Here is a 27,098-nt window from a genome sequence, read left to right as displayed (position 1 = left end):
GACACTTGGTTTTCAGAGTAAAACCATTGTTCCTGTTAGATGTGTAATGAAAGCTCATTTGAAAACTGAAAAGTCAGAATGGTGGGGACACGAAAGCAACATATAAAAGTCTTAAACACATGCTGTTGTTTTCAAAAAAAATGTTATAAGGTTATGAAAATGAGAATGTGCTGTATGACTCTCCATCCACAGCGAGCTGACTTGGCCATATCAGCCATCACCATCACCCCAGAGCGCGAGAGTGTGGTGGATTTCAGCAAGCGATACCTGGACTATTCAGTGGGGATCCTGATGCGCAAGGCCGAGGAAAAGATTAACATTTTCTCTTTGCTGGCACCATTTGACCTGGCAGTGTGGGCGTGCATCGCTGCTGCCATCCCAGTGGTGGGCATCATGATCTTCCTACTCAGGCGCATCCAGGCAGTACGCTGCCAGAACAGTGCAGGAGGCCATCCGCCACCTTCTGTCTCCACTTCGCTTCAGAGCGCCATCTGGATTGTCTACGGTGCTTTTGTGCAACAAGGTGGGTAATATGGTTTCAGTTTGGCCTTCACAACATGCAAGGACAGCTGTTAGAACTCATGTTTGTCATATATGGGAGGGCCAAGGTTAGGCAAGCTTCCCATACATCAACCTCTTAACAATTTTGACCACTTTTCTGTTTGAGGGTGTTTTAACTGATAAAGTGTTGAATGAATGAAAACCTGCCTGCTCTTGGTCTACAGCAATACATCATTGGACACCAAGCACCACCCACGTAGTTCCTAAATGCAAAACCCAAAACAAACAAAAGGGAGGAAAAATGTTAAAAACTACTTTAAGGAATTAATGACAGAGGATGAAAATAAAAAGCCCAGTCAATGAAAATGCATATGTGGATGTCAGTATACAAATGCTGATTCAGTAGTGTCAGTTTGAGGCATAACGCCCACCCTAGCATTTTCTAAAGGTGCCCTTGTCAAGGAGAATGTCCCATCTTTAGGTCTGGTGGAGATCCAGGAATGTCCGGTTTCGATAAATGACTACTTCAGCAACTGATGTTAAAGCCTGAACTGCATCTATCAAAGTCTGGCATGCTGCCTTTGAGCCTTTTTTAACCCAACTCCCACTATACTTCAAGAGAAGCTAAATTCCACATCTTTCCCCTGCCTCTTTTTTTTTCTTCATTCTTCATTTTCTGGCTCGCGTTTCGGCATTGCCATCTTTTGTTTCAGTCAAGTGGATTACATTATTTCTCGGGATGACGTAGGTCACTTTGATATGGATCTGACTACTGATGCATAGTGTGTTATTATCAGAGAGCATAAACTTGGCATCCATATCCCCCCCCCCCCCCAATGATTTCATAATGATATACCAGCACTTGGCTGTTGTTGTTGTGTGTTCGGTGCAGATTAAACTATCCACCCATAGACAAACTGACTGTCCTTGCTGCCTGATGAAATGATGAAAATATCTTTTTGCTTATAATAATTTATTTGTGTAGAACAGCACAAGTGCTTAAACGAGCCAAACTAAGAGTCCTTTTTTTGGATGCTAAGGAGTTAAGAGTTCACTGATGTACTCTGGTGCCAGACCCTGTTAGCCATGAGCAAGACTTTAAAATGGATTTGGGAAAAAATAAAAATAAAAAAGGTAATCAGTGAAAGGAGGCTAAAACTGGGGTGATGTGAGGAAGTTGTGCAACCTCTCAGGCACAGAGGCAGGTAAGCAAGGTGTTACAATAGACTAGGCAGGGGGAAATAAAAGCATAAATAATTTTCTGTCATTGCTCTGATCCTGAAAATATTCCTGAGTTGGAAAAATAATGACTGTACCATTTTTCTTGTGTTTTGTCCAAAACCTGCTGTTGCAGATAACAGCCAGGTTCTTAACATTGTACATAATAAATGGGGTAAGGGCACCAAGCAGTAGCTGTACTTGACAATGGAGTTGCTCAGGGCTTTTGATAAGCATAAGCATAAGTTAAAAGTTTAACTGCAAAAAGTTTCCTGGCATCCAGTCTCTCACGTCAGCTTTTTGCATTCAGAGGTGTTAATAGAGAGATATCACCATATATAGGCTGCATAATAGTGAAACGAGATGTTATGGTGATGAATGATATGACCTTGTGGTAGTACATAGAGAACAGAATGGGTCCAAGAATTGACACTTGAGGTACGCCACATGTCGTCTGCTCAGCTGAAGAGATGAATGAATCAATTCAGACATAACATTTTCTCAGTTAGGAGAACTAGTCCAGTGCTGTTCCCAGAAATGTCAACCTCATTCTTAAGTCTATTAATTAACATAGCATGATGGTGTTGAAAGCTGCGCAAAGGTCAAGCAGCACCAGTACAGAGCGGTGTCTAGAGTCTGTGGCCATCAGTAAGAAGAGGTCTATCAAAAATGCTGCTATTAAGAGCTTCCAGAAGTTGTTCTGAAATTGGATTCTCAAGAATTTTGGAAATGGACAGGAGGCCAATTTTGAGATTGGTCTAAACCTTTTTTTAAACTGATAGATCAAGGCCAGGTCCTTTTAGCAGAGGCTGAATACAGGCTATTTTAAAATAATCTGGGATACATACAGAGCAAAGGGAACTGTTTTAAATTTGGAGCAGACCAGGGTCTATTTCCTCCATCACTTCTCTGAACAGGTTAGCTAGAATGATATCCAGACAAATGGATGAGGGTTTCATGTGGGACACAGTAGAGTTTCCATATCAACTGGCTGTTAGCTATGTAGCATATGAGGACATGGAACTATCATGAGAGAAGTTGGAAGGGCAATGTTTGCTCGAATTTGGTGAATTTTGTTGAGAAAAAAGTGGAGAAGTTTCCTCTCACAGTCAGCAGCAGATGAAGCAGAGGGACGAGTGGTGGGAGGTTTGACAAGCTGATGAATGGGTGTACATAAAAAAAATGGAATTGTGCTGATTGGTAGTTATTAACTCAGAAATATTGGTATTGTGCCTCTTTTTGATTATAGATGACTGTAGATTAATTTCCAGGGAAAGACAGTTTTCTTGTCCTCCATTTGCATTCTGTTAATGATTTTTAAAGGTTTTGAATGTCCTCATTGATCCATGGGAAAGAACTGACAACATTTTGTGTTTTAGTGGGAAGTAGGGCAACAGGGTCCAGTATAGTCTCACAAATTTGATTTAGTGTTCCTCGCAATTTGTTTATATCTGACTTAAAAGACAAGTTGTGCTTTTCCTTGTTAAAAAGAAACACAATTCATTGGCTGTATGTTTAGCAACTGCCTGAAAATGAGTGGTGTGGTGTGCTTACAGTTTTTACTGCAGTCTGCAACACACTGGTGGTCCATCATAAATACATTATTTAAGTTCATACCAAGTTTAAAAATGACCATGGTCGCTATGAGTTGGGCCAAAGACAGTACTATTTAAAACCTTGTCCAGTAACCCTGGGAGCACTGCTAGTCAAAGTATGGGGTGCACAGTCCACTCTGCTGACTATAGTCACCAACCTTAAACCAAATTTCTGTCAAAAACCAAAAATCCAAATTAAACAAGCTATAAAATAATTTAAAATAGAAGTCATGTTGGTCAGTGACATATACACACAAGGCAGGATCAACATTCAGGGATTGTAATAGATTAGTCTGAAAGCTTGTTGAGGTTGTCGCAGACAGAAGAAGCTGAATTCCATAACCAGTGTTGTGGTCAGACATATGGGTGAGGTGCACAGCCACTTGAGTAAAGTATATTATCTGTTAAAATGCGTGTGCCCAGGCCGTTGGGGTGAAGACCATCCCTCTTAAAGAATGATCGGTGGTTCCAGAAGAGATTCAAATTATCATTAAAATGTATGCCATGTAATGGACAGGTGGACTGCAGTCAGGTGTGGAGACTTAAAATCCTGCTAAATCATTCAACACCTCCTCCAAGAGGAGAATCAGGAAAGGGGTGAAGACAAGTTTGCTGCTGGCTTTAAGTGTGTCAAAAAGAGTAAGATGATGCTTATCAGGAACACCTTGGATCTGCTTTACAATATCCAGAAGATTGGTGTCAGGAAAGCAAGGGGTCACAGTTGAGTTTCCTCTCACGTTCCGCATAATGGAGTCGCAAATAACTAATGTGGATGGGGGATGAGGGGGTGGTGAAATGTCAGATGAGATGGGACAAGGAGGCGAAGGCGGTCAACTCTGGGATGAAGTAGCAAGCCAATGGAGGCCTTCGTAACTTGGTCATACTTCAGTGGTACTTACCATTAAACACACCAGGACGAGCCAAGAGTCCAGGCAGTTTGCAGTGGCGATGGTGGGCGCTGTGACCCATCCAAAGACGCAAGTGACGGAGGATGACACTGACCTGCCATGTGGGGGAAGCTCGATAATCCAAGATACTGAATCTGTTTGCCAACTGTATGTCTCAGAGAGTTTAATCAGTTTGTTTCAAAGACAGAAGCGACTGCACCACAGTCGAGGGTAAGTTCCAGTAAAGTTTCAAGATGCACATTTCACATTCAATGACCTTAAGAAATCAGTCAAAGCCATATGTAATAAAAGTGACTGATGTTGGAGTGCTGTGCATTTGACAAGGCCTTCATTTTTTTTGCCCAAGCTGTCCTAAGGGCGCAGCTGTGTTGATTGTGACACTTTCAGACAAATATGTTTTCATTACATTTCAGACTCCTGAATCTTTCAGATGACATTTCTGTGGCTATACCCCTCAAAATTAGAATGTGTGCTGACATTTTTCTCATGCACCTCATAAGCTGTTGGATATTTGGGGAGAAAGAGCCAGTGTGACAGAGAAAAAGTGAAGATAGAAAAGCTAATGTGACGAACCGGTCTTTTCCCCTCAAAGAAAACTAGAAAGGGCAAATGATTAAAGACATGAAGGAATGAACATTAAAAAGACAGCATGAATATGAATATAAATGAGTGCTATACTCTTTGAAAAGACTGGATTGGGATGTGTAATAGAATATTAAAGTGCAAGTAACATTTCAGGGTAGGTGATTTTGAATACACTAAGCTCTTGGGAAAATAAGTGATGAATACGTACAGTAGTTATACAGAATCATCACGTGCATACAGCTGAATGTCTCCAGTGTTACATGCAAATGTAAAGTGAGGAAATTACTACTTACAGCAGCTTTAGAACAAAATGCTGTGTAATTTAATGGCATGCAAACATAAAACTGTGAGTAAAAGACTGTCCAATAATCACTGTCCCATTTAACATTTAAAGAATTTTGATTTCCTTGGGCATATTTACAAAGCTAGAGAAAAGAAAAGGGATGATGACATGACGAGGCAATACAGGGAAACAAGAACCAAAATTAAAAAATACAGAAATACAGATAAAGTTATGTAATAATCAGCATTGCGCCTGTTTGTGTGCATGGGAGTTGTGTGTGTAAGGGTACAGAGGGGAAGAGAAGAAAAAAGAAGGGTGAAATAAAATGAAATACAAATAAAACTCAAAAAGATCAGTCGGGCCCCGAGGTGGAAGAGGTGTCGGGTAAAGCCAGGACGGGTCTGGACAGCTCGGTAAAGTTAGTCTTATCCATATATCCACAAATTTATTTGTCCTTGATTTTATCCATTTATTTATCTGTTTTGGCTTTATTTTCTTTTTTATTTTCCAGTTTCTTCTTTTTGTCTTTGCAGCACATATTATTTTGGGGTATGTACATTAGGTTAGGAGTAGGACAGCTGAAATCCTGTGTTGTAATCAGTAATGCGATGTTGTTCAGTACACGGTAAAGATGGTGCTGTGTACCTCTGTGTGCAGTTTCTACATGTGTTTATACCTGCGCCTCCACAGGCAGTGACTCCATCCTGGGATCGGTGGCTCTGCGTATCGTCATGGGCAGCTGGTGGCTCTTCACCCTCATTGTGTGTTCGTCCTACACAGCAAACCTGGCAGCCTACCTCACCGTGTCACGCATGGACAATGCTGTCCGGTAAGGCACAATACCCTCATGTAACATTTTCTGTCACATTGTTTTAACTCAGTCAGATGCACTTGATTCTCCTCTTGTGGAACCTCAACACAACAGGGGATTTACTGGAATAATTGAGGTATTTTACCTTGAATATCAATAGCATAGCAATTGATCTTGAAATGTGTTACCTCTTTCTCTACATTATGATTGTGAATAGTACATTCTATAAATTACACTGTTAAATATTAGCAATGTCCAGATGAAGCTGTTTTTGGCCCCAATCCAAATCCTTTAATACCTAATAATGCCTAAATTACCTAAATCTTGATTAAATATGTGTCTGACACTGAAATATCAGATGTGGCCCTCTAACTTTGATACACCTTAATTTTCACCAGCTGAATACTGAAGGTCCTGGTTCAAAACTATTAAGCTGATAAGCTTGAATTATTGTAAAGATAATAAGGAAAGCTTACTGAAAGAACTGACCTTAAGCGAATTGCCAGAGAGAAGACGTGTCACTCTGTAGGAGTTGTTGGAACAGCAGAAATGAAGTGAATGTTTTGTACACTGAACTTTGAGGGAAAGGAGAGGAGAAAATAATGGATTTGTTACTGTTGCAGTGAATTTTGCCAGCCCGTGTGTCAGAAGAGTCAGTCACAGGTTCAACCAAATCATTTTTCACATTAATGTGCTTTCATTTTCATTCTGCGATGCAGTGAAATTCTCACCATGTAGAGCCCAGTGGTCGTTAAGAAACAGTGCTGCAGCATTAGCAGGCTGAGATGAACGTTACACAGTAGAGTTCAGTAAGAGGAAGGTGATTGTCTTAATTGTAGTCTTTATTGTTACATACAGTCACACTTAGTACATCTTTGTGAAATTTGCCTGCACCATTTTAACCCATGTCCTGAGGAGCAGGGGGAGCCACTGACGGGAGAATCGACCTAAGATACAGATACACACAAACATGGGGAGAACATGCTAACTCAAGCTGCTAGCCTAAAGCACGGATGTGTAGCGGGTTTGTAGTCTTCAGCCCCACAAGTGATTCCACTTAAAGCAATTCATCAAGTTTCTCACAGCTCCCTCTGGAGGCACCAAAGGATTATACAACTTTTTCACATATCCAGCAGCACGCCCTGAGACCTGTAAACGTGCTTTGATGTATAAAATCTGTGGAGCTCCCCTTTTAAGCGTCTGAATGCTTTCATGTAGTCATTCTGTGCATCAGCCTTGAATGAGTGTGTGTATGTCTCTTGAGGTATGTCTGCTATAGTCCAGTCTTTGTTTGGTGGAAACACACGCAGTGTTTTCTTGAGGTTGTATCCAGTATATTTTTCAATTTTTTAACTACATGTGTGAGCATCTCTCATCAGCTGCAGTTGGTACAGAGTGTTTGGTCTGTGTGCTTGTCTGTAATTTTTGACCTGCTGACTAACAACTAGCCTGTCCTCAGTCCAAACGCTATTTGTCAGTGAATCCAATTTGGTGTGCCGTCTCCCCAAAGAATAGGCAGAGAGGCTTTTGATTGCATTGGGTCCGTCTTCTTTTGAACAAATAGCCACATGTGGACATGTGAGGAGAGGGAACGAATGTTAAGCAGCACGCACACCTCTCTGCAGGTGTGTGTGTTTGTTTATATATGGCAATTGGCAATTACAGTGACAGTAATCTTTCTCGTATTACATTTGTTACAGTTTAGGGAACAGAATCAACCTACGTAACTGTAACCGATTGCATTTAGGAGTTCGAGGGTTGGGGAAAGTACACTGTGACCAAATTATAAATGGGAACAATCACATGCTGTGCATGTCCTTATCTGATGTCTCAAGTAGTAGCTACTTTATAAAACTTGTCATTCATTATGCAGAAAATCTGAGCAGATTTTAAGCAATAAAACCTGAACAGTACAAACCAAAACCAAAATTATTCACATATACTATTCATGCCTAAGACACTTCTTAAAGTACCGAGCATCAGGTCTTACGTAACAGGAGTGTGTTCAGGTTACCTCTGCTGCTACAGTTACCAAATGACAACCTGTGTGAGTAAATACTCTGCCAATGTGAATCTCACTGTGAACACATTTATGCAAAATCTTTGACTATAACTTGGTAGTATTTAAATCTGCCCTACACCCTGTAGATGAAAACAGAAACCAAACAAATGGCATGGACATATTGAGAACATCTTGATTAACATTTTGGAAGGATCAGATAATTGTTTTCCAGAGTAGAAAAACTAAACTACAGCAAAGTGTGGGGAAGTGACTGCTTCCTTTTCATTACAGAGGAACTAACAAGTCCGACCTCACCTCCAGAACTGGAATCATTTTACTTAATGACAAAATTTGCCACTATTTTTAAGCCTGCTTGTGGTTCTTTGTCTACCTTGTGGGTCCTACCATTTCCTATAATCAACGTGGGAATCTGTCTAGCACACTAATGATTCATTTTCTGTAATGAAATCAAAGTTAATCAAGAAAAAACTGAAAACACAGTTGTAATTCACCACATAAAGCACAGGGTCACTATGTCACATTAGCTCGTAGTTTGCCAACATCGTAACCATTTAAATGAGTCAGTGCTGAGACATTATAAACTCAGTTGTACGGACACAAATTAAGACCTCTAAGACTGGATTTGTGCTTGGCACACAGGCTTCCTGTGAGAGAGGGGAAACTTGCTGCCTATGCATCATTTTCACAGACACACCTAAAGGTCAGGCACAATGGAAATTTAGCTTTATTCCTGTCAGAAGTGGAATTCACCTCTTTTGAAGGCAGCAACTGCCTTTGCACCATTGTAGAAGCACAGGAGGAGAGTAGATTGGAAAATCACACAGGAATGCAGTCTGTGTGTAGCCTGCATTTAAATCAGACTTAAATCAGAGCATGGCATACTAATTTGAACTATAATACTGACAGAAGATGCTGCTGAAGTGTCTGTTTTGTGTATTTTACAGTAGTCAAATGTTCAGTGGTGAGACAGACTTATTTAGATTTCTACAGGGTACTCTGTCTTAGTTTCAGCTCCAGTCAGACTTTCGATGAAGTCATTTTCTATAAGAAGACGCGCTGCTTTGTAATTATCTCTTCTTTAATCCAGCCACTCAGCTGTTAACTCTCTCTGTCTGCAGTCTTTAGTCATGCACCTGTGTACTTGTATAAAGCAGATGAGAAACTGGTTTCCCATATAAAAATCTATCTGTGGAAATCAGGTCTCCCAAAATACATTCCCCCGATTACAGAAACCAGGTTTCTCGTTCATGTGACATTTAAGAAATCAGCTTACTGGAGAAAGCCTGTGGACAGACTGCAGGTTGGCCTGGAAAAGGAAAGTTGTTTCCTCCCCAAAGTCCTTGGTGCCTTGGATTCGTTGTGGCTGAGGCAGACGGACTGTGCTGTGTGAGACCATGTTAAAGTATGGGAGCCAAAGAGCTATGAGAATTTGGATTGCTGTTGGCAGTTTCTTTATCTTTCTCTCCAGATTCACTCTACCTTGAGAGTTCCCTCACTGCTCACTTCACGCTCAAACTTGGCAAGATCGTGTATAAATGTAATTTCTTTTTTTTTTTTATGCAGACAACAACCTTGGTTTTAATTAAACCCGCTGACCAAAGATCTACTAATAACACAAAGTGCCTCTCAGAAAAGGCTGGATACCTTCAAACTGGCAAATCTGAAATTTCTTCCCTGCTTTTGAAATGTTTGTAATAAAAGCATTGGCAGTTTGTCCTCCAACACAAATCCATTGTCCAACCCTGAGAAGATTCTGACAGATATGATTTGAATTTTAAAAACCAGATAATGAGGTGCAGTCCAGCTCCTGTCATTTTAAGAACATCAAAAGGTTTTTTTTTTTTCTTTTCTTTTCTTGGAGAAATCAACTTTCTTCCCTCCAGAGGTCCATTACTGACACTGGTACACTTACAAAAAGCAGCAGCTTGCCAAAAAACACCATATATCCACCTTTTACAGTATGTATGAGAGCATGAGTCCCACTGAGAGTGTGCTTTGTTGCATGCTTCTAAATCTGCATGTGCATGATACATTAATTTGGTGTAAAGGGAACAATTAACCACTTTGTCTCAAAATAGTGTGACTACTTAAATAAACCAACATTTACAAATTAGAACATTTCTTTAAGCACTACGTGGCTTTTTTCCCTTTTGTTTGCGCTCTCCTTTACAAAACTGCGTTGGTTTAATTGTTGCGGCTATGGCCAATTTTACATTAATAAAGCTCAATATAACCATGAGCAGCTTTGATTCCAACAAAGAACACCTTACAAGGGACGTAGGGAATTTGTGACGTGCACGCATAAGAAGAGAAGAATAATCTTTCCAGGCATGTCTGTGCAGCAGTGCATGGCAGAGAGGGAGAAGAGTGTGTGTGTGTGTGTGTGTGTGTGTGTGTGTGTGTGTGTGTGTGTGTGTGTGTGTGTGTGTGTGTGTGTGTGTGTGTGTGTGTGTGTGTGTGTGTGTGTGTGTGTGTGTGTGTGGGGTCTTGTTTCAGCCATTATAGCTAATGAACAGAGGGCTGGGTTGGACCTCTCTGTATTGATTGTGGATCAAAGTGTATGTTGGACTGCTTTGACAAAGAAAAAGCAAACAAGGAAAAGTGTTTAAAAATCTTAAAATTAAAAAAAAATCTATGACAAAAAGTCATTGTCTGATAAATATTAGTGGTTTAATTTTACTGGATCTTTGATTTCTTTTTTTAATGTTCCACCATCTGTCTTGTTTTTCATATTTTTGGGGTCTTTCACCTCTTCCATTCCTTCTCTTTACTTATAGTTCCACATGTGTTGGTGCTTGTGTCGTTACATGAAAGTGAGCCTTTAGTCAAAATTAAAGCAGAATATTTTACTCATTGCAGTTAAGCTTGCAGTTTATCTGAAAGAATAAGATGGAGACCATGCAATATCTAATCATTTTTTTGTCTGTCTCGCTTGCTTTTTCCCCTCAGCCACCACTGCTACACCATAGGCTTCTAATTAAATGGTTGAATTAGTCCAACAACATCATCTTAAGATAAGCCATTCGATTCTCTCATTTATTAGAGTGAGAAGACAATCTTAGTTACACAGTCATTCTGGTGCTGCTCCAATACGGTGGTTTTCGAAAGAATTGCAGCATATCAACCCAACACCACTCAGCAAATATGATGCTGTACATAATTGTCAGTAATCTCCATGTAGAAAATACAGCTGCTGCAAAGAGCCTCATTCCTTATTGCCTGCATAGCATCTGCATAATAAGCATTTCAGTCAGGAGAGACCAGTTCTCAGATATAAAGTATTGTTCAGAAAAAGTAGATTAGAGTTTGGTGTAGACTCTAATAGGGACTAAAGCCCAATCCCCATAAACAGTCAGTAACTTAACCTCCCGACCTGGTCATCATTACTCTGAATCGACTTTGTCACGGTGCTCGCTGTGCTGGGGAAAGTGCTGGCATCGACATCAAAACTGGCAGGCAGCACACTACAGGTGCAGCTAATTTGGGTGATAAAGAACACGCTGATTGGTGATTTGCTCCAATGTGTGCATGAGAGGGAGGTGGTGATTTTAGGCTAAGGGAGGAGGGAACTTGAATTTTAAATAGAGAGAAAAGTCTTCATATGAAAGGAAAGAAGCCAAGAGGCGTAGGCGGAGTAATGACTGAAGGAGGAGAGGAGTGTTATCTTTTCTGATGCTGACACTGCGGGGGCACTAAGGTCAGAAATGTCCAAATCCTACATACAGTGTAGTGTCATAAATTCGCTAGATTAGTGCCAGACAGACATCCCCATCTAGATGTTTTATCTATAAACTCAACTGAATTTGCAGATGAAGCCTAAATCTGTTGCGAGTCTTTTGGCAGAAGGTGCTAATTTAATAGTTCAATTGTCAAGCGTTCATTCGTATAAAAGTGTTTCCTAAGTCACTGATTTCTTGCATCATATGTGCAGAAGAAACAAGGCTGAGACTTTGCAGGCTGACATATTGTAAGCAGTAACAGCTTTGTTGGCAGTGCACAGGCTGTGCATTGGAAACAACAACAACGCAATAATGGTATGAGCCTGTAACATAGGATCATTAAAAGGCAGTCTGTGATCCAAACAGAAACAAAAGCTATTCCCATTTCCAAAAATTAAAACACAGGATTAGAACCTGATGGGCTGTCAAACAGATTAGTACAATAAAAACAGCTGATTCGGTTTAAATCAGTTGTATCTGTAGAGGTGTGTATGTCATGTTCATATTTCAATGATGACTGGTTAATAAACGCACAAAATGTTGATAATTCAGTTAAAAGTCCATCTCTAGTGTACAGTTTGTGCCTATTGAGTATAGCTCACATTAAAAAAAGTAGAGAAAATGGTTCATTAGGCCTTTAATATCCTCTGCAGTGTTCTTTAATGCATGTACTTTCACTTCAGTGTTTCCCACAGAATGGGTGGGAGAGATTATATTTCTCTATTGAAAATATTTGAAAGAATCCATTACCACATTTTCCTCAGTGGGTTATTTATTGCACCATTTTAATGCAACTTAATTCTCCATCTTATTCTGGTGTTTTCTTCTCTAGTTTGATCTGCTCACCTTGCTTTTACCTTCAGTGCTGCGCACATACCGGCTTCCATCATCTTTCTCTTTCTGTCTCCGTGCGTTTGTCTGCTCTCTTGGCTTTCTTTGTCAGCAGAAGGTTTTATACAGTCGCCCAAAACTCAAGTTTTTTTCACTGCGTCTCTGTCTGTGTTTCTCTGCAGAGCAGGTGTGATCGTCAGCTAATTAATCTATCGTGATTGGCTTTGTTCTCTCAGATGGATAAAACACAAAAATGAAAAAAAAGAAAAACAATACGTCCCCAAATACCTGTGTTTGGGTGGCCCGTCCAAGTAAAATCTATGTGTGGGAAACACTGAACTTCCACAATAATCGTATTTCCTGCATCATATTCACAGTCTTCAAATCTAGTAAACCAACTTGCTGCTGTGACCCTGACTGCAGGTCGTTCCAGGACCTGTCCAGGCAGGCGGACCTGGTTTACGGGACTGTGAGGGAGTCGGCCGTGTACGAGTATTTCCAGGCCAAAGGCACCAACCCCCTGGAGCAGGACAACACGTTCGCGGAGCTCTGGAAGACCATCAACAAGAACAACGGCTTTGAGAACTCTGTCTCCAGCCCGTCAGAGGGAATCAAGAAGGTGAGCATTTATCTTAGGCCCCGTTTACACGACAACACTCGCGGGCGAAAACGACACAATATTTTATCAGATGTGCCTTTCGTTTAGTCTGTGATGATTTTGGGGCTTAAAAACACAAAAAAAAGTGACCCCCCCCCCCCCGTGGAAATCTTCTCTGATTTCACACACTTGCTCAGGCATGCATGCAGATTTCCCCCCAAAAAATGCTCATCTAAACGCGGAATAAAAAGTGAGAACGCAACGCCACATTTTCGTTTTCTGTTCAGACCATTTCCGTGTAAACATAGCCTTAGTATTCACTCATGAAACTGCGTTCTGTCTCAGATCTCTTTAACTCATGTTGCCTATTGTTGCCTTTTCGCATCATGCTGGAGAAACCAAACCAAACTTTAGACAGTATAATTTCACAGTAACATTCAGCCTATGAAATAATGACAGATTCAGTCAAGTCTGTTGTTATATATGTGTAATAAAATATATAATATATGTGTAAATTATATCACAATTCAGCTACTGATATATACATACGTATATGCATACCTCAGCCTTGATGATAGTTAACTGGAGCTTTTTATTGTCACGCAGCCTGGGAACAACAAACTAAACAAGCTAAATAATTACCGTCCCTGATTCACAAAGACGTGTGAGTAAAGTGACCATTTGAATCTAATGAATTCTGAGGGGTTTTAATTATTCTCTCAAAGTCAGTGTGCTACGAAATTAAAATTGTATGCGTTCTCTCCTATCTTCCTTTAACACAAATGGGCACACACGCACACACAGTTACAAACAACACATGGAAGAATAATCCATAATTTAACAAATTACAGTGGAGCATATGCACTTGTCAATAAACTGCTTTATTATTTGAGTAGCTAATTGCATTGAGTGGAGTCAGGCCAGTTGGCACTGAACATACATCAATGGAAAATAACTCATTTTTTTCTTTTTTCTTAAATTCATCAGCAGAATTCTGAGATGAGAGGAAGCCATTTCATTCACAGTTACTGCTCAAACTGCTGCATTAGCCTCATTCTTGACTTCAGTTTTATACTTTAGATATCCAGCACATATTTATTTATTTATTAAAGGTAAGTGAACTAGAGAGCCCTGTGGTCCTAATGAGATGTGAGGTGAAAAGCCTGCTCAGCTGTATTTGTTGAGAGCACACTGTTAATCTGCAAGACACAGGATGTAAGGACACCACAGGGAAGACATCCAGAGAACTGTGTGCAAAAAGGAAGAAAAAAACCCAGAGGGATTTCAGACATATTTTCAACTATGGTTGTTCTACATATTCTCCACTGTGTGCGCTTGAGGCTACGGCACATGATCGTGTCTCTGAAAATATGCTCCACGCAGAGGGATGCAAAGCTTGAATATAATAGGGATGCAAATATTTTCATCATCTTTGTGAAGAAATCTAATGTTGTGCATGTTATTCAATGTGTACTCTGAGTGGGGTAAAATGTTTATGCTGATTTATGCACAAATATTTAGCTCTACTGTTTGCTCTACTCATTGCTTTTTCCAAGTGAAAAGTCTGCTGTGCGCCAATCTACCACCAACACAGGCACACGGGTTCAAGGAGTGAAACTTCAGGGGAAAAAGTCTTTCAACCCAGCTGCTGTAATTCTTTGCTAACTTGCTAAAATAAGAACCACAGGGAGATCTCCTGCTGATAATGTCTTCACTCTGCAATTCAGCATGTAGGCGCTTAAAACTGGATGCTGGGACATAACACGGGAAAAGTTCACAAATTGGCAGATTTAACCTATCAAGTAAGAATTCGTTAGATTTTTATATCATAAAGCAGGAATAACATGTTTCACAAGACTTTTACAGTCCATTTCTTCAGGATCACATCTTTAAGAGGGTAGTTTTGTTTGTATTTATGACCACGTCTAGAAGAATCTGTCATTTGTACAATACATTTTTTGTCTCTGCTAAGGGAAATAAATGAAGCTAGTGTCACTCCGCTTTAAACAAGTGATTCATGTATCTACCCTTTGTGTATGTCTTTGTGTGTGCGTGCTGTGGGAACTTTTGTTGGACTATCCAGACAAAACGAGAGTCGTATGCCTTCCTGTGGGACATGGCGGTGGTGGAGTACGCTGCTCTGACAGACGACGACTGCACTCTGACCGTAGCAGGAAACAGCATGAGCACCAGAGGCTACGGCATGGCCCTGCAGCACGGCAGTCCTTACAGAGACCTCTTCTCTCAGAAGTACGTAGACTGGTATATCATTCATACCGTGTATTTGTGTGTGTGTGTGTGTGTGTGTGTGTGTGTGTGTGTGTGTGTGTGTGTGTGTGTGTGTGTGTGTGTGTGTGTGTGTGTGTGTGTGTGGGTCAAATTGGGCCTGCAGAGTATGACTGAGTTCAGAGAATGTGTGCATGTAACGTTACTCAGCAGTGTAGGAGACCCGGTGCATCCTGAGAGTGTTTGTCGATTAGCTCGCCAACCTCTGGCACACAGCCATAAAGTCAGAATTCATAGTTGCAGAGTTGGATTATTCTTCAGCTCCGTTCTCTCTGCCCGTGGATCCACCATCAAACCGCTTCAGCTCCCGGACATTCCCTGGAGCCGACAGCAGCGTATTGGCTGGACCAAGGGAGGTAACTCCTGTGTTGTCAGAGAATCACTAAGGTTGTTTATTAGATGCCAGAGGTGTCACCTGGGTTTGTTTTCATTGGCCAACTGTTGTATCGAGTCTCAACCTGAGTATTTTTGTTTGCCTCCTGACTCATTCAGGAGGCAAACAACTCATTCATTGGTAGTGTAACTGTGGGTTTTGTATTGAGCACTGACTGCCTCCTTCATGTAGGTCTGTGAGCATTTTCTAGTTCAGTATTTTGTTATCATTATGGATTTTCCATGTTTTTTAGGAGTCTGTTCACACTGATTTAGGCTCATAAAAACGACATTCATTTTCTAACAAAGTGAAAATGTTAAGTGTAACCTTCTCCCTGTCTATTTATGAAAATTATGACCTTTGGACAAACGTAGTTGAGGACCCCCTGCAGCATATTACAGCTTGGGTTTTGTTTTTGTAGTTCTGGACATCGGTTTGCTCAGATATGATAACGTACACACCAATTAATTTGAATATGGAAATATGGAGACATTGGTCCAACTGGACATGTAACACCAGCTGTCGGGCGATAAGACAGGTCTGTAAAAGAGACAGTTTAGCCTGATGATCAGTTTGCTTTATTTGGAGGTGAAACCACCATAGCAGTGCTGAAAATGAACTACAGCAAGAACAGTCGGTCAATGTTGAACGAGTGGGTTTGTAAAGTTTGACTTACCTGGAGTTTGTTTACGATGTGTGATCACCTGAATGCTCGTAATTTTTACCTCACTGGACCTGTTTCTAGCGATGTGACTTTTTCCAAATCTCAGTGATTACTTAGGTCAGAACAGCGTTGTCATGGTGGACAGAACAGATGGCCAGAGAATGGAATAATGAGAGATGAAATGTAACCCAAGTTTTAATAAACCCTAGTGTTCATATTAATGTTGACTGATGTCTAGATAGAATTAAATGTGTTTGAACATTTGTGACCTGAACATTTTTCATTAGTTTCTCTTGAAGAGGCAGACTGAGAAGTACATATTTCATTTATCAGTCCACGTTCTGTTTACTTTTGTTGTTATTTTCCCCCCAGACACAAGACAGAAATATGCTGCTCCAAACATTTTCAGCGCAGTTTTAAAAGATTGATGGGAGTGAAATTCAAATCATGTCAGCCAACTTTCTCCTTCATGTAAAATATAAATTCAGGGCAAACACCATCTGAAACGGGAGGATTGATCACCCATAAAGCACAGTGCCTCGGTGAATGATCTTAAATACATGACTTGCAGGAAAAGAAATGGTGAATATCTGAAAGCGTCTGAGGTTGTCTTGTTCCATGAGTATAAATGTCAAAAGCTTTGGCAGCTGTGTGTGCAAGGGCTGGGTGTGTGAAGGCTTGTGCACAGACACATATGTCACTGCTGAGGAGGTTGAATAATGACTGCAGAAAGCTAACCTCTCCGATGGGACAGATTCAGTGTCTCGCCTCTGTTTGTAATCAGCCGTCATCATTCTCCTCTGCAACATCCATCCATTCCTGCCCGTACGCTAACTGATGGTATTTGATTCTTACAGTTTGATACGAAGCCAGTTAGTCTTCGACGTGTTTATATAAAACTCTTCTTTTAGCTCTCGTTAGCAACAGTATATCAGTATCACATCTTACACTGCAGCTGTGCACACTGCAGCTTTTTATGGCGTTTTACCCACCATGGGTCTTTAATGAGCTAACAATCAATGCTCATGCAGTACATTAACAGTGTGGAGCGGGTTTTTTGTTCTTTTTTTCTTAGTTTTATTTCATGAGCTACACCATATTATAATGTAATTACAGTCATTCAGTGCAGTCACATTGATTTTCTAATCATCCTTCATGTTTATCAATAAAAATTATTTAATTCCCATTCTCTGCTCGATTGTCTTTGTAATTTGATTAGCCAGCCTTATAGTGTGAATCAGTGCTATTGAAGGATTCCACTGTTCTGTGCACCTCCTTGTGTCATTGTTAAGTAGACCTCATTGCTTTCTCACATTACCTTCTTTTACTTGTTTTTAAAGCACTTCATGGTCTTGCACTGGCATGCTCACATGTTTCCAGTGTATGAACCAGTACAGCCTGTCTGATCCTCTGGCACTGGTTTGTTAGTTGTTCCAAAGTGCAGGACTAAAACCTTTGGTGAGGCGGCTTTTAGCTTTTGATGGTCTGAGCTGCTGGAACAGTGCCTGAGGATCTGAGAGCAGCTGGAAGTGTTGAAGTCTTTAAACGGATACTTAAATTTACCTCTTCAGCCCGAGGTTATTAAATTTTAATTTATCTGTTATTTTATTCATATTAATATTTTTACTTACTTTTTTAATCCTCTCCCTCTTTTACCCCTCGGTTTTATTTATTTTGTTTTGCCTTTTAATGTTTTTTAGTCAAGCTTTAATCTATTTTATAACTATTATTCTAACTTTTAAATCTCTTTTTTTTTCATTCATTTTAATCTAGTTTTTGTCAACTCTTCTTCTGCCTTCTTATCAGCTTTTCGGCCATCTGTGAAGGACTTTGAACTGCACTCACCTGTTTGGAAGGTGTTATATGACTGACTCTTCTCCACAGGATATTGGAGCTTCAGGAAAAAGGGGACCTGGACATCCTGAAGCAGAAATGGTGGCCAAAGAAGGGCCGCTGTGACCTGCAGAGCCACGCAGAAGCCCAGCCAGAGGGACGTGCGCTGCGTCTCCACAGCTTTGCCGGCGTCTTCTGCATCCTGGCTGCCGGGCTGCTGCTGGCCCTCCTGGTGGCCGCACTGGAGACCTGGTGGAACAGCAACCACTGCCGGAGAGAGCAGCCCAAAGAGGTGACCACCGACAACTCGTCGGGCCAGGGCCCAGGCCCAAGCCTGCTAACCCAGAACCGGGCCATGGTGGCCACCACGGGTCCCCCTGCCCCACCAAGGCCCCGGTCGAGACCCAGACCCCCGGGCCCCCCGGTCCTGCCCAGAGATGCCACTGCCACACTCTACTTTATGGATCCAGCAGGCGCTGACACCAGCCCCGATTTAGTAGAGCTGCAGTACACCCAGTTATAATAGGTGTGCCCCTGATGATAGTCCAGACATCATGTGATCAATCTATTCATTCCTTCTCATGTCGGGAGAGAGGTTGGGGTGCTTTGTTAGGGACTTCTGAGGCTTCTCTCTCACATGACACATAAAAACAGTAATTGGCAACATTACTGCCTGAACAAACAGTCACTGGTGCTCATGTGAGAGATCCGCAGCTGGAAAGATAACAGTACATTTTACGTTTAATCACAAATTCAAAACCACACACTGAAATTGTACTTCTGAGTCGTTGAGTGCTTCAGTTGTACAATAGCTCTCTTTAGCTAATCCATTCAAGTCTTAATGCTTTAGAGCTCTGACTTGCTGCTGTCGACTGGGCAGCCCCTCTGCATGAGGCGTCCAGACAACTAAGGCTTGACATGGATCCCTAAACTAAAGTGTGAGCAAAAGCCGATAGCAAAGAATCTGAGCCTTGACCTGCCTGTTTGACTGACAGTCCAACAGTCCAAAAAGAACCACTGGCAGAGGACACCCATTTAAGACCCAGTCCTGTCCTGAAAAGACGCACAGTAAATCAAACTCCACCCACGCTGCTTTTTGGTGTTTGTGAGAGTTTGAGTTACTGCTGATGATTTCTATTTCAGTCTTTGTGTGCAGCTGCTCTCATAATGACCAGATACTGCTGTCATGAGAGATTCACAACAGACACCACTGTCTCATTATTTATACAAGATGTGTTTGAGTATAATCATGGTTGTGTGCTCCATTGTTATTGTGTTTGTAGACTTGTCTTGAAGCAATTTTCCACTCAAAAATCTTCTGAGCATCAAACACTCACCCTCTGTGGGCTTCAAATGTGACTGCATGCATAGTTTTTTCTTGATTACTGCTGTCCATCTGTGTTGATCACACCATTATTAGTTGATTAAAAAGAACATAATAAGAGTTTTTAAGAAGAGCAAAGGCAACTGGATGAGTTGAGTTAAACATTACACTTGTTTAATCAAGCAAAAAGAGCCCTTTTGAAAGGGAAGATTTGTCACTTCCTTCTGTTTTATAACATTGTAAAATTTATATTGTTGAGTTTTGGACTTGATCCTGTAGGAGCCATTTTTCCTCTGTTTTTGACATTTTATAGACCAGCTGATTATTCGTCACTAAAAATAATGGCCAGTTGCAACCATAAAACAGAGTAATCATTGCTTAACAGATGGATCTGAGACTGAACACAGCTGCCTTTCAAGCCTGCAGGAGCGAGTGTATGATATTCAAAAGGTCTGGGTGGAGCATCGCTGGCAACATGACAGCACAAACATACAGTATGTGGACATTATGACAGCCATTTTAAAACAAAACCTGCTGCAAGCCTGAACACATTAGTCATTTAAAGGTATAGACCATATTCCCAAGGTGGCCAAATTCCTCCGACATCACGGTGAGGGTGTGAAGCTCAAACAGCGTTATCTAAGTAAGAATGTCATGCTGATGCGTTCAAGGTTGTCAGAGAATCTGACCAGTTGTTATCATTTCACTGCCTCTCAATTGATCGGCAGCTGAAAAGACAAGGCGCACTGGGCCACATTCAAGGCAAAACAACATATTTCATAAACCATTATCTACTGTTAGACAAACACACTGGATGCAGTCAAGCTTGCAGTGTAACCTAACATAATGTAACGATGGGGGGCATGTCCCACCAGCCTCTTCACACACACGAAACACTCACTGCTGAAGTGCCTGGAACACACTTTTGTGTTGGATGGCGTCTGTACAAACCTTACACAGAATTGTGTTCCAGTTAGCACCACGTCACCAAATGTTACTGACTTTGGGTGAGGTCGGGTGAAGAGACCGTTAGCATTACAGTTAACGTTAGCTTGATTACATCAAGTGTGTTTGACTTCTGGGCTTAAATAAATGTCAAAATGTGCATTGGCGTTTCAGAATTAATTTACGCCTTTTCTATCATACCCTGTAACATTATCAAATTTTAGCTAGGAAGTGGTTGAATGCTAATCGTAGCTAACAGGCTATCAAATATGTTATTTAACCTTAAAATATGGCCTGATGCCTGTCCAAATGTCCACTGGCCATTGTCTTATGAGCTGCTGATCAATTTTGAAGCGGAGAAATGATAATGACTTGTCAGATTCCCTAAGTTTACACGACCTGCACCCTGAACACAGCTGTACACCATTATTACTTAGACAACAGGATTTAGCTTCCAACCCTCAGTGTGATGTCAGAGGAAAATGGCTTCCATGTGAATATGGTCTAAAATTTGACTTTTTGGGAAATAGCCTTCTTTGCTTTCTTGCCTTTCTGCTGGTTGACCAACAACCTCACAGTCGTGGTAAGACTCCAGGAAGCCAGTGTGGCCAGCTTTCTTTCACCAAGAAAAAGTAAGAGCGAGTCGGTTCCTTTAAAAACACAAGCTGTTGTTTTACACCTTCAGGTTTGTGTTCAATTATGAACTTTATGCGAGTTCTGTGTGAAGAAACAGCTCCTCAGACTTCACAGCTCTACGCTTGACACACAGGCGTGAGAGTGGTGCAGATTAGGATCCGACCAATGAGGTTTTTTTCAAGGCTGAAACTGATTATTAGCAATCGAAGAGACCAATAATCGATATTTGGAACCAGTATACATCTGCAGTACAAATAACCAGTGATAAAATGTAATTGTTACCTCATTATTTCTACTCCAGTGCATTTGTTTGATAACTAATTACTTTGCAGATTCAAATTATTAGTATTGAATTAGTACCCAGCAGTATAGAAAGTAATGAGCCCCACCTTTATCAGCTGCAGCATTAAAGTGGAAAAATCACATTAATGCATCATTTATAGTCCTGTAATGTAAATTATTCTGAAATGGACCACTGAGCACTTTTTCACTTGTGTATATTTACATTGTAGTATTGCATCTTTTACTAAAGTAAAAGATAAGAGTACTTCCTCCTCCCACTGACAATAAACTCCAACAACACAAAACTCTGTTTAAATGCCTTGAAGCTATCTTTAATTAAATGCTGCAGAAGAACTCTTCAACATTATCTTAAAAAAGCGCAGGCAGCTCCCAGCAGCATTTCTTATGAAGTTAACTGAAATTTGAAATAAATAAACAAAATTTTAAATAATAAAATAGCTCCCCAAAGTTTCGTAATAAGTTAATTAAGTAAAAATAAATCAGAACTGGTAAAACTTGAATTGAAATTTGAGTCCTTCTCTCAAAGTCCCTGTCCTCAATTTGCAGTCTCAGTTCTTTAGCAGCAGACTGGGGGGCAGTTTTCAGCAGCTCTCCAGTGAGAACGCTTCTGTTCCCCTCATAAACTGCAGACTTCACTGAAGACGAACTCACTCGGAACAGACGAGGCTTCTTACACAATAGTTAACAATAAATCACAGCTACAAAGTGCATTATTCAAGGACTCCGGCAAAAGAGCGACTGATTTCAAAGCAGTCGCTTTCGCCTCCATTCAGTGAAATCCTGCGGGCTGCGGGCCATTTTCAGCGGCGCAACAGGGAAGCTGTGGGAGATTGTGGCGTTTTTGCAACATCAGCATATTGTTTATTGTGATGTTTATTGCAACTTGTGCAAAACCTGTGGCCCAGAAGACAACAGAGCTCCAGTCTGTAGATGTGTTCCTCTGTGAGTGTCTGTGGTGATAGGCTATTACTATTACACCACCGACAGTGCTGTCGGCGGGTTACTGAGCGAGACCGCAGAGTTGTGACAGCAGACGATTTATTCTATCAGAAATCGGATGAAAAAATACATCCAGTCAGTTTAAATATTCCGAGCTGATCATCAGTCGACGCCTAGCACAGATCCTCTCATCCAATTCTCAAAGAAAGCCAATCGGAGTATTTCCCAAAATGTCGAATTCTCCCTTTTATTATCTAACTAGTAATTAACTGCAATTATATGTCAATGTCCGGATTCAAAGGGGACCGTTTTGGTTATGTATGGTTGTCTATGATCTTCAGCAGGTGAAGGATTACGGTCTGGAAAGGGTTTCTGGTCCATTGACATATAATGACATAACAAGCGCTTCACCAGAAGGGTGGCGGGACATATGGACAGACAGAGAGAGAGACTGGGAGGAGGCCGAGGCTCTTGACACAGGTCAGGAGAGGCCTGACACGCTGTTCTGGATGGTTATTGGCTGTGTCAGGGTGAATGGGCGGGGCATGGGGCCGGGCAAGGGTAGATTGTAGTTGCTTCATCTGTCATCTCACTCCATGGTCTCTCTTGTTATTTGGCCGTTGTCTGTTGTCTGTCTTCAGTGTGGCTCGACTTACATGGGTGCATGATGATAGAATCAAATGTTGTGTGGAGGGCAGGGTGCAGCCAAAATGAGTCTGATTATTTGGCTCCTCCCTCTCCTCCCCCATATTTGTGTCGCTTCATTGATGTCTGTTTTGGAAGAGAAATAGGAATATTTCAAAAGTTCCTTTAGGCAAGCGACATAAACTACTTTGTCTTCATTCAGATTTTATTGCCTCGCAAAGTCTGATTCATCAGATTTGCGCCTCCATCGGAGCCTGTCTGGTTAACAGCTGATGCTCTTCATGCAAGAGTCATCCACTGTAGATGTGTGGTCACCTAATTGTGGAGAAAATTTAAACACTTCTGCATGAAGAGACATCTTCGTTAAGTTCATCTCAGAGGCAGAGACATTACCTTATACGACCTCATACTTAAGTTGTAGTGTTTTAAGGTAATGTCTCTCTTCATGTTGGTTGCGTGAAAGAAAATCCAGCATATTATTAATTAATATATTTGGGTTTCCTGAATAAAGCTGAAATAAGCCAGCGTGTTATTTCAGCATCCTTCAGACTCACATGAATATTAATAGATGTGTGTTAGACTGGCTCTAACTGAATAATAATAATAGAGATACTGCAGTGCATGTAAACTGGTCATGATGGTGAAAATGAAACAACCATTGTAACCTGTCGTTCTCTGTCTTCGTTCACTCTGTCTCCATCCCATTCTCTCTTTTAAACTCTTAACCCCTTTCACTGCACATTCATTCTCACTTTTATTCTTTATCACACTCCCCATTAATTACATTCATGCTCTCCCTTCCATTAAAACCTCTATTCACTATCCTTTCTCCTGGCTTCTTTTATTCCACACACTCTCTATGGCTTCTTTCCATCTGTCTTTAGGACAAAGAGGTGAACCTGGAACAGGTCCACCAGCGTTTGAACAGCCTCCTGGACGAGGACTTGGCCCACAAGCAGCTGCCAGGCCAGTCTATCGAGATCTCTGCCCTGGACATTGGCAGCATGCAGCCCAGCCAGTCCCTAGAGGCCTTGTCTGCTCGGGACTACCCAGCCCATCGGGGGCCGCCACGGCTCTCTGTGACCACCTTCCTCCAGGAGGGTCATGGGGCAGGAAGGACACTGGGCACGGCCGCCGGCAGGACCTTGCCCCTGCCCCTCAGCAGTGCCACCATGCCCTCTATCCGCTGCAAACACAGGGCGCCCAATGGGGGGCTCTTCCGGCAGAGCCCAGTCAAGACACCCATGCCAATGTCCTACCAACCAGTGCCAGGAGGACCCATCCCAGAAGCCAGTGAGCCCAGCCACGGGACATCCATCTGAGCACGCCGGACATTCACAGACACTCGAGCTCAAACACAATAGTGACGAGCTGACAGAGTGCTAACAGTGTGACGAGATATAAATAAAACACTAAAAAAGAATTTTTATTACCGGTGATGAAGAGTCAGACGGACGACAAGTGACAAGACACTGAGACTTTAATGTACATATTTGTAAGTACAAAGAGAGCGAAGCAACCATTAAAAAGTGTATTTTGAATATTCTCAACAGTTGAGTTTAAAAAAGATAAAAGTATTAAAAAAAAGTGACTGTTTGAATGGCTTTGTAAATTTTGTTCTAAATGAATAAAGGTGACAATTCTTTGTGGTTGTTTTCTAAGTGCCAAGTTCAACGATGTTTTCTTTCAGATCAACATTAATTGAATGTACTGTGAGAATTCATGATAAAAATACATTTCCCACTTCAAAGACATTGGAAGAATTGATTTGTTTCATATGAAAAGTAATAAAAACTACAATACAAAAAACACTGATGTGTGCCTGAAAACATATTTAGCATAGCAGCTGCTGCCGTGCTGTCAGTGCGTATCTGCGAATTTGGGGGTCACTGATAAAACAGCTCAATAGGAGGGAAATGAGAGCCTCAGATGTTTCATCAGGATGATTAGTGCAATAAATTAGGGCTCTTTTGTATGCTCCATTAAAAAAAATCTGAATTGATGAGTCGATATTTTAAATATTAAAAAACCTGTTGTAATGCAACCACTGTACAATAGATTCATATTTACATTATGAGCGACTCAGTGCCTTTTCTCTCTTCGGTTTCTGATGCCGTTTATGACATGAACACATGGTTTACTGTAAATGACAGCGTGTCCCTGCAGCAGGAAACTAACACATGTTTGCCAAGCAAGGATTCATCAGAGCTTTCACCTGATGATCCACTGATCTAACAAAATGCGTCTGATAAACTCAAGAATTCAACCTCAGATACAGTTTATTTTCTCTATGCACCTGTCTACCAGGTGTGCATTACAAACACCAAGTCTGACTTCCCACGTGGGAATCCAGCAAGTAGATCAAAACACAGTAACATGACTAATATTGCCTGTCGGTGTTGTTCCTACAACATGATTTATAATCCTCCAGGACCTTCGTAGCTTTGCATCTTGGAGGAAAATACCTGAAAAGTGTACACATGTGAGAATTTAGCCTTTCTAACTGGAGGTTAAGGTTGTGAAAGGTTTTAATCTGAACCCTGATCTTTTCCTAAACAAAACCAAACTGCAAGATAAAATGAAAAGAAACAAAGTAATAAGAGAACTAAGTCTAAAAATATTATATACAATATAACAAGAAGTTCCACGCCGGACACAATCCCCAGTCCCCCAGGTGAAAGTCCTGTCTGAGCCATTCATCCACCTGCTCCTTAAGCAGACTTTGTCCCTTTTTGGTTGCTTGCAATAATGATCCTGTAGCAACATTAATTATGTTGAAGCAGCACCAACACGGTGATATCAAATAAACCAAGATCAAAACAGCCACTGGCTGCAGACCCCCGAGGGATCTCTTTGGTAACAACAACTCATTATAGAGGAAATATAGTCAGGTCTCAGGGACAGACCAGTTTGTGAGCCGTTAACTTATCAGCTATACTTTTTCATTCAAGGTATCAATGGCATGATGTAGGTGTTCCAGATACACCTCGTCACCATGACAGCCATCATCATCATCACCGTCAGCAGGCGGTTGTTCTTCAACAGCACTTTCGTGTTAGAAAAATAGTCAACAGCTATTCCCCCTGCGTACCACAGCCACTGCAGCCACTGACCCACACTGCTGGGCTGACTAGGATGTAGACTAACATCTGCCTCCTCTGACACACATGGAGTCACCATCTGCTTATTTTCACCTGAAGGCAAAGAGTTTCATCAGGAGAAAACAAAGAAAATTCCTGAAGGAGTCACTGCGGTGGCAACAAGGACGTGATCTCTCACTGCAAACGCCGCCATCTGTGTGGGCTGGTAGGGCACCTGGCCCGGTTCATACGATGGTGGGAAAGTGTCGGTCCAAAATAATAATTAAGGTAGCTCCACTTGACTGCACAGTGCCCCAAAAGTTGAAAACTTCAAAAAGGAAGTAAGGACTTTTTGAAATTGCTTCCCTCAAGTTGGAGAGTGTGCATGCACTTCAGCGTTAGGAGATCTGTCCGTGCTCATATGTGTGGTGAGATTGTTGATTTGCCCCCGTCACCTTTCCTGTCGGGCGGTCCTGCCTGCCAGTCTTAGACGTGGTGCTGAGCGATGCTGTGAAGTCTCCGTGCCTGTGCTCAAAGGAACCGCTGACCTTGTTCTGAGAGCTGAGCTGAGTCCTGTCAGGGACGTACTTCCTGTTTTTGCCTAACACAAACAGTCCACTGCCACCACTTTATGTCAAGACTCATTTTATGACATGGCCTTTTTCACCTCCACATCAGATGCAGCACACACACTCTGCCTCAATTTGCACGCTTTAAAAATAAAATCCAATTCCCAGAGGAGCTACTGTACTGAGATTACTCTCCTCTGAGGAGATTACGGAAAAGGTCATCTTAAAAGAGAGGTCCAATTTGAAATATTGCGTAACGCAGAATAAAATTAATACGTGTAATTAAAATATCTTCATGTAGAAATCTAGATCATTTACTGTGCATGGAAGAAAATCACCTAATAGACTCACAGTACTTGTAAAACAAAATCTCCATCAGTTTTTCGCATTGCACATTATCACAGGAACAGGGTCTCTGTAATTATACAA

General features: G+C 41.3%; 1 protein-coding gene across 4 annotated transcripts in view; it reads left to right on the top strand.

Moving 5' to 3' along the window:
• Positions 1-24,648, top strand: part of grid1a (glutamate receptor, ionotropic, delta 1a) — a 232,473-nt gene extending 207,825 nt beyond the window's left edge. For 2 of the 4 annotated variants that reach the window (XM_070977036.1, XM_070977039.1), the window contains 7 exons: positions 193-523; positions 5,781-5,919; positions 12,898-13,093; positions 15,156-15,322; positions 18,280-18,520; positions 22,717-22,855; positions 23,905-24,648. In XM_070977036.1, coding sequence (XP_070833137.1) covers positions 193-523; positions 5,781-5,919; positions 12,898-13,093; positions 15,156-15,322; positions 18,280-18,520; positions 22,717-22,855; positions 23,905-24,317 — 1,626 coding nt within the window. In that variant the 3' untranslated portion in view covers positions 24,318-24,648. Of the gene's footprint in view, positions 1-192; positions 524-5,780; positions 5,920-12,897; positions 13,094-15,155; positions 15,323-18,279; positions 18,755-22,716; positions 22,856-23,904 lie in introns of all 4 variants that reach the window. The other 2 variants (XM_070977037.1, XM_070977040.1) reach the window with 2 other exon arrangements.
• Positions 24,649-27,098: the final 2,450 nt, after the last annotated feature.

This window comes from Chaetodon trifascialis, chromosome 13 (genome assembly GCF_039877785.1).
Source record: "Chaetodon trifascialis isolate fChaTrf1 chromosome 13, fChaTrf1.hap1, whole genome shotgun sequence".
Lineage (NCBI taxonomy): Eukaryota > Metazoa > Chordata > Actinopteri > Chaetodontiformes > Chaetodontidae > Chaetodon > Chaetodon trifascialis.
The sequence above is the reverse complement of the archived record's forward strand: the minus strand, read 5'-3'. Positions and strand labels throughout refer to the sequence as shown.